We start from the raw sequence: 7,938 nt of genomic DNA on the forward strand, positions 1-7,938 counted from the left end.
GCCACAAATCATGTTCTCAGAAATTCATTATGTAGCATTGTACAATAAAAAACTGGATGCTGTTATACAACTAAGCATCTGGGTAGATTAACCCTGATTACAAAAAAAAAAAATCTCTGGGAACAGCAGCTATTTAATAGAACAAGGATGAAGGCAGAATAAACTACCGGATTTGTGCAACTGAATCAAAATCAAGTTGGATATTAGGAAGTATTATTTTACCAAACAGTAAATCAAGCAGAAATATTAACCTTGATCCTAAGAGATGCTGAGTACAGAACTCCCAGTAATTTCCTACCAAAAAAAAGAAGCAGTGTCTTTACAAGAGAAGTAGAAGTAAAATGACCTGGAACATTCAGGAATGCGTTTGTTCCAAGTACCAAAGGAAAGGAAAACAAGAAAGCCCCAAAAGAGGGTGTCCTGATAGACACGGTGAATACAAACAAAGAGGCAGCTGAACCCACATTGCAGGGACAACAGGGAGACGAGAGGCCTGGAGGAAGACACAGCCAAGCTGAGAGCAGAGTGAAGAAGCCTTTAGCTGAGCTGGAGGTAAAAACTGTCTTAAGAGTTCTCTTCCTATGTTGTAAAGCTGCCCTCCCACTACCTACCGTCAATTAATGCTCAACCTCAACACGCACTTAAAATAATTCCGGTGCTACAGCTCTATTTCACCATTCTGAAATGCTACATAAACATTACATAATTAAAACAGCTAAAGCTTTTCCTGACAGTTCTTCCATTCAGACATGCTCATTCTTCCAGCTATGATGCATAGTTAGTACTTGCAAGAAGTCGGCTCCTTGCACTAAACAGAACTACTGAGCTGCTTTATAAGGCATTTACTGTAACTGCCTTTGGGTACAAACCAAGCAGTCTTTTTTTTTTTCTTCAGCGAAGTGTCAGAACTGTCAGAAGTATCCATTAGCACAGAATCTGTCCAAGCAGAATTCTATCATATTGCTGTTACTACAGGAAAGACAAGAAAAGTAATCTCAGACAAGGACATATGACTTGGCAGACGTGTGAAGCAGAGATATCAGCCTAATATTCCAAGAACAAACTTAACTCCTGCCAGCAAGCTGACAGCTAAGTTCATGTGCATCTGCTGTTTCCTGTGAACTGCGCTTTGCAGAAGTGTGAAGTTAGACACTTAACAATTCTATCAGCTTAAGAAATTAAAGAAAGAACACAGCACTCAGAACCCATATTAAAAAACCACACTTTAATATGTTTTTTTCCAAGACCTAATATATAAATGCAATGGTAATAATGTACTCTTCATTTGTAAGCTCGGATGAAATATATTGAAGTCGACTTTTCGTATATTATATAAATAATCATCTAAAGCAACCTAGAAAAGAAGAAGAAAGCTTAGTCCATATGGTACACACAGATAATTGGGGATTAAGTTTTAAAAGCAATACATGAAACCGAATGAGGAACTGCAAACAGGCTTGACAGTTTTAAGTGGCAGCATAACCATCACATTCAAAGGATATAAAAAAGGCAGCATTTGTGAAGAGAAAAACTATTTCTTACTAGACTAAACAGTAAATTATAAAAATAGGCAAAATTTTGGGCTCTTGTATCAGAACAATGGTCTAAGAATACACAGACATTTTGGGTTAGATCATGTAGTTAATGAAGATGAATTAGAAGTGTTGATCAAAACTATGAGGTTCCACAGTCAGGCACACATTATGATTTTCACACGTTTTAGGTATTACTTCTTCCCCAAATCAACACATGAAGCATTAGTTAACTGTGCTTAATCTGATACTTTACTCTTCACAAATGTATTGGCACAGAAATGAGTCCATCACTTAAAAAGTGCATGATATCACACCTACCGTACAGAAAAAAGCAGGATACGCCTTCACAGGAACTTTCTTACTGAAAGATCTAGCCTGAAAGCAAATGGGATAAGGTGGGAGAAAAAAAAAAAAAGACACAAAAAAAATGTACTTATCAGGAGAATTTAGCATTTCAGATTAAACATCAAGTACTATATATAATGGTTATAGGCAACAGACTGTATTATGAGCTTTTCCCCTTTTTAGTTTGACATCCTGAAACTGTAATTTTTCATTACATGCAAGCCAGCACCATCCCTCACTGTATACAAAAGTAATTACACAGAAGGGGTGTAACACTGGAAGAGGCCTGCTAAAATTCTTATGTGGCGACAACCTTTCAGTTTACACATAATAAACCAATGTAAATTAGCACTCCTTGTTCAACGAAGTTGCAAGTTGCATCTGATTTAACAAATACGGTTTAATCCCTTTTTCCCCTCCCAAGTAACTCTTTGCATCCCAAGAGATGCAAATGATGGAAGATCCAAAAGGCATTTCTCTGAGTCCTTCTTTCTGATCTATCAGCCCCAGAAGTCCCGTTATGCTCCATTAACATTTATGGGATGTTGAAAGGATCTCAGTGCCTCAGGTCCTCAATATCTACAGATCAACGGAGTCTAAACCACGACTGAACCAAAGCTACAATTTAAACCCATGTACAACTCAAGTCCATCTAACAGAGTTGAAGCAAATCTTCCTGTAATGCTTATTTATAAATACAGAATGCCTCATTGGTTTTGCCTGTTCTTAGAGGTTAAAACAAACCAAAAAAGCCTCTGCAAATATGATGAGAATGTAGTTTCTGTTAGGTTTCCGTGGATCTTTCCAGACAACTGAGAAAATCAGGCTGAACCTTCAGGAGGAAAAAATATCGAATCTTTTCGGAAGGCAAATTATTTTAAAACTCTGAGACGCAATAAAGTGTGTTTGTGTGTGTGTATCTAAAAAACAAAAATGCTCTTCCCTGATCTAATGCTCAGCCTCACTATCATTAATTGCAAGATGAAAAAAGGAGGTAATCTTGCTTGACCTTCTTAACCCAGTATGATTTGCATGTCATTCAGAAGGCATGTTATCTTCCCTGATAAATTGAGTCCATAATGATCCAGTGTAACTGAGACAAATGCAAAAAGCCAAAAGGAGACCTTCTTTCAAAAAAAGGATTGGGGGAAGGGGTGCTTAAGAGAAAGAGTGAGAAATGTAGACATAGTTGCAGGCTTTCGAAGGGATCACCGTGAGACTGCCAATACACTTTTATTACATGCTTTTCTTCTAATAAAACACGCAATTCCCAAATAAAACTGCAATCTTCATTATCTTATTTTGCCCTCTGCTGGTCACCAGTCGCAGTAGCAGAAGAGCTGACCACAGTACAGAAACTTTTCCGCCAAAACTGAGAGTTACATTACTACAAGAAGCTTCATATAATATCGCTGAGACCTAATTTAGCATTTGAGGATTATGTTTCGTCTGACTGTGCAACGGGGCTGGTAACTATAACTCTCATCCTCCAAAAAATGTGGTTTGTGTAACCAGTGCCGAGATTGTTGAAACCTCTCTGCAGGTTTCAACTTTACCCTCCCCTGTAATTCCCACCAACACAGAGGCTAAGAGGCTGAAAAGACCCTCAGGCAAAATAAAGATTTTATACAGGAGAACAGATGCATTTAAAGGCAACAGCCCTTTATATTCACCTAAAGTCCTGAAATACCCAGCAAATATTGCCAACAAAAGCCTATTTCATCCATTATGGTAGAAAGTATCTTTATCCTTGCATTAACAAAGACCATCTGATTATCAAGGAGGCTAATGCCCTGTTATTACAGCTAGTTATTGCCAGTTCAAGAGGTTTGAACACTCTAGAGATCATGTGTTGCCAATTATTCTCCACTGATTATGATGGAGGCTGGAAGCAGAGAGGAATTTTTTTTTTTATGTTTTAATTAAGATGATATAACCCACACATTTAAAAAAAAAAAAAGAGGGTGAGGGTGCCAAGATCAACATTCAACTGCACTAATCTGTTCTCCTTGTGTTTATACTTTTCTGTATGGTTTCCAATTACACAACCACACTACGTATTTTCCATAGGACCCTCCCAACGCCCAACACAGGCAGGGCTCTAGGAATGGGGTGGGAAGAAAGCGGGAGTAAATTCTGCCTGCTCGCTTCCAAATCTGGTTGGCACGTCAGGATATGTTGGGAGCCAGGGGACCAGCACACTAAGAATTGTCAAATTATATGAAAGGCTTTGAAGAACTTAATTCTCTCCCTGCTTCTGTCCCAAGGTTTCCATGCAATACCAGCAACCAAATTTTAAACATCTGGACAACAAATACATGTTGCTTGTTTTCCGTCTTGATATGAGGCATTTCAGGACAGGCACGTGGCATTTCTGTAAGCCACAACTGCAACCAAAGTCAAAGGATTTTATACACTGTGCATTATGGGTTGAGGGGTGTGGAATAAAAAAAGAAAAATCAAAACATTTCAACTTGAACAAAAAAATAGTGGACCATTTCTACATTGCATTTTCTCTGTCTCCGTTTCCTGCTACTAAATGGAATAAAGTTTCCTTGGACACGTGACAACAAAAACTGAGACATCAGGTGAAACAACATGAAAATGCAAATTATAAATAGTCTGTATTTAAAATAAAGCCTAAGGCTGCGTATTATTAACAAAAAATAAAAACATTCATCAACTAACCAATCACTGACTGAACAAACCAGGCATGCCTCATTTTATCTTCAGAAAAATGAAGAAGGGCTCTCCTATCTCTACCGCATAAAATACTGTGATGACAGGTAACGCTGTAATTGAGGATTATATTAACAGTGTGAATGCAGAGATAAATTTGGAATTCCTTTCCTTTGAAGTGGTATCTTTTCAGACTACCTTGACTGGAAGTACTGGGTGCAATACTCGAAAGTGTATGTGTACATGAACTTGTAGATACAAGAAACTTTTTAGAGTGCTTCTTGCAAGCTTTCTTTTCCAGATGAAGGCAGCCAGAGCTGATGAAACATTCTTTTGCTTTTGTACTACGTACTAACAAGCAATTCAGAGTGTAGCTAAAGTAAGAGCACAAAAGAAAAACAAGAGTGGGACTCCACAGTTCTCCAGGATTCCTTACCCACTGCTCCAAGCAAATAGAAAAGTCTTTCCTAATTCACTTGGCTGTGAGCCAGGAAAGAAAGATAAGTAAAGCACCTTTGTCAACGTCGTGGCTGCCCATGTTAGGGAATGAATCCCCAACTCCCACACGCGCTCCCCAGCAGTTGGAGGCAACACGCTGCGCTTTCCTGGCAGCTGTTCTGCCAGGCTGTGAAATCCCATCTACAGAAGTGCTTTCTATGGTGCTGATGCCATGCTGACACGGAGTTGCATTTATAAAAGTCTGCTTCGTGTTTCTCTCCTACTAATAAGGCCTGTAGGCACTATCTGTATCTGGACCTGGCTGTGAGCATGCTGCCTCCTGTACGTACAAGTAAGTATAATGTTCATGTAGAAGCATTTAAAGGTTTTGTGTGGATTTTTTTAAAAAAAAAATAAACTCACAAAGTAATTAAGGGTAAAATATTTGAAATTCATTATGCAGCTGTAAGTCTTCGAACAACACATATGTCCAATGCTTTGTAAGATTAGTACCAATAATCCTTATTCAAATAAATAAAAAGGAAGGAATCTCACGTGTTCTAGGTGGACGTGGGCCTGGCTGGCAATGTCATAAATTACATCTCTCACATTTTGCTCTTGCTTGCCTCTTATGAAATCCTCTTGGGAAACTCCATGCTAGACACAGGAAGGAAAATAAAAGAGAGAAAAAGCCCTCAATAAATATCAAGTTTCCATTTCAGCTTTTCAAAAAACTGCCCCAGTAACCAAGTTAATGACACAAGACTGAAACAGCCTAAATGTTTTACCACTGCCCCACGCTTTTTTAATTTCCCTTTTTTTTTGTCAGTCACTTGGGAAAAAAAAAACATAACGAGAACATAGAGAACAGCTGGTACAGACTCTCTCTGCATGCATTCGTTCCCTGCAGTCAGTCAGATAACCAAGACATGGTTTAAAGCTTGGGGAATTTAGATTAATTTAGATGCCCCATCTTTAAAAATCATAATCCAAAAATCACTATGAAACAGAAGAAAGCCAGTAACCGCTAACACAGAAGCTGTGCTGGCCTATATTGCGATCAGTGTGCAAAAAAACCCCTGAAATAAAAATAATTAAAAAAAAAACCCAAACAAAACCACCCAAGCCCAATGCCAATCCATAAATAAACTAAGCCCCAACTTACTCTTTGACTACATTGACAAACGTAGGACATAACGTGGTATATTCAGAATTGCGCCAGTTGCCCGTTCTTCTCAAAGAGCCCTGAGCAGCGTGAGCACGGTACAAAGGCGGGCAGGGAGGCTCCACAGGAGACAGGCTCCAGCAGAATTCTGCAATGCTTGGCAGCCACTGAAACGCTTACAAGATGCTCAGGCTGCACAGAAGGGACGCAAGCTGGTTTTACAGTTTCACTGCAAAACACCTTCAGTGGCAAGAAACGGCTGCGAATTTCCAGGCTATGCTGGAAAAGCTAAAAGCTTGGAAGGCCTCCCATACCATCCAGTCCCAGAAGGGCTGAAAGCAGGGTGCAGTTCCCTTCTGCAGTCTTATAACTCTGACCTATATTAGTATCTAAATTATTATTCCAATGACCTAAATTACTAAACCTCAGATAAAAACTTTATTGCGATGATAGTCAGAAATACTAACAAAACTGCCCTAAGCATCCCCATAATTACATAAATCTTGGTTACGTATAAAAAGAACAGCATTAACACTTAAAAATAAAGACTGGAGATGAAGGAGTAACAGCTGAGATGCCTATAGCTCTAGGCAGACAATGATAATGAAAAAAATTGAGCTTTAATCTCATTTTACCCAAATTGCAAGATCTGCTAAATTCCAATGCAAATTAGGTGTACAGCTTAAACTGAAGGACTGTGCCACCTCCTACAGCAATGTATGGAATGTATGCTTATAGCTATCAACTATGTAAAAAAAACCCAACAAAGCCATAACCCCCAAAATCAAAAGAAAACAATAAAACACACCAGCACATTTATGAAAAGGCCAAGGACATTTATGAGAAGCCCGAGAAGGTTTTCAGAAGTAAAATTTCTCATAGTGCTTCCTTAAGAGATAGGAAAAGAGAAAGGAAAAAAAACCCCACCACTACCAAATCCAGGCCCTATTCCATATGTATAATGCTACACATCAATGGAAAAATTCCTGACAGCTAAGATACTGTTATATTTAATAATTAAAAAAAAAATTAAAACCCAGAAACCCTAGAGCTTAATGAAGGTCACTCCCTCTCACTTCCTGAAAGATATAAAGCCATGACAAGTGCATATTACTAGGCCACAGCAGAAAGAGTTAAAATAAAGAGAAAAGGTGTTCTGTTTCTCACCTAATAAATTATGATTTCTTATCTAGCATTGAGAGACATGGTTAGAAACACTATACCGTTCATTTCCAGACAACCTGCTGCTCTTACCAACATACAGATGTCCATGGGAAGAAAGACCTTTCGTCTTGTACTATGATACGGAGTTGCTCTTAAACAGGTAACTATGCCTTGTGCTTTCCCAATGTGACTGGCTGCATGGTCAGCATGGATGTCCCTCACACCTAAAATTGCAGAAATAACGTTTAGAAACATACTCCCAGGCTTTTTGAGGAGTACAGTCTATGATGTATATTGTGATGTGTACCACAATCATATTTAAGGAAAGTGAAGTGTGTTGGTCCACAATAGAACTATGTTCATATATTGCCTTGAGGTCTCATCTCGGAGGTGCAAAGCAGCAGGCAAATTCATTGATTTTTCACACTCAGGAGCAAGATGCCTCTAGGTTTAGAGGAGTTTCTGCAAAGGGTATACTTAGCAGAGTATCACCCATTCTGATATAATACATCAGTACACAAACTCATTTTCACTGCCATGTCCTCTCCCAGGATAACAGCGTTCCAAGAACTGTTTTTCCTGCCAGAAAAATCATTCAAGTGTGAGATGCCT

At 38.8% G+C, this 7,938-nt stretch overlaps 1 protein-coding gene across 1 annotated transcript; it reads right to left on the reverse strand.

The window, feature by feature from the left end:
- Nucleotides 1–1,206: 1,206 nt before the first annotated feature.
- NDUFAF6 (NADH dehydrogenase (ubiquinone) complex I, assembly factor 6) lies at nt 1,207–7,553 on the reverse strand. Its single transcript, XM_009865208.1, has 4 exons — nt 7,417–7,553; nt 5,553–5,654; nt 1,854–1,910; nt 1,207–1,354 (listed from the first exon to the last, which is right to left on the reverse strand). The coding sequence occupies exons 1-4, from the start codon at nt 7,432–7,434 to the stop codon at nt 1,226–1,228; spliced, it is 306 nt and encodes a 101-aa protein (XP_009863510.1). The 5' UTR covers nt 7,435–7,553; the 3' UTR covers nt 1,207–1,225.
- Nucleotides 7,554–7,938: the final 385 nt, after the last annotated feature.

Source organism: Apaloderma vittatum, unplaced genomic scaffold, assembly GCF_000703405.1.
Source record: "Apaloderma vittatum isolate BGI_N311 unplaced genomic scaffold, ASM70340v1 scaffold41182, whole genome shotgun sequence".
NCBI lineage: Eukaryota > Metazoa > Chordata > Aves > Trogoniformes > Trogonidae > Apaloderma > Apaloderma vittatum.

What these genes read in the sequence shown, in the direction of transcription:
- NDUFAF6 (XM_009865208.1), bottom strand. An exon ending in CCCACGTCCACCTAGAACAC is followed by an intron (nt 1,911 to 5,552) that starts GTGAGATTCCTT and finishes ATTTGCTTTCAG; the next exon opens with GCTAGATCTTTCAGTAAGAA. An exon ending in ATCCTGCTTTTTTCTGTACG is followed by an intron (nt 1,355 to 1,853) that starts GTAGGTGTGATA and finishes CTTCTTTTCTAG; the next exon opens with GTTGCTTTAGATGATTATTT.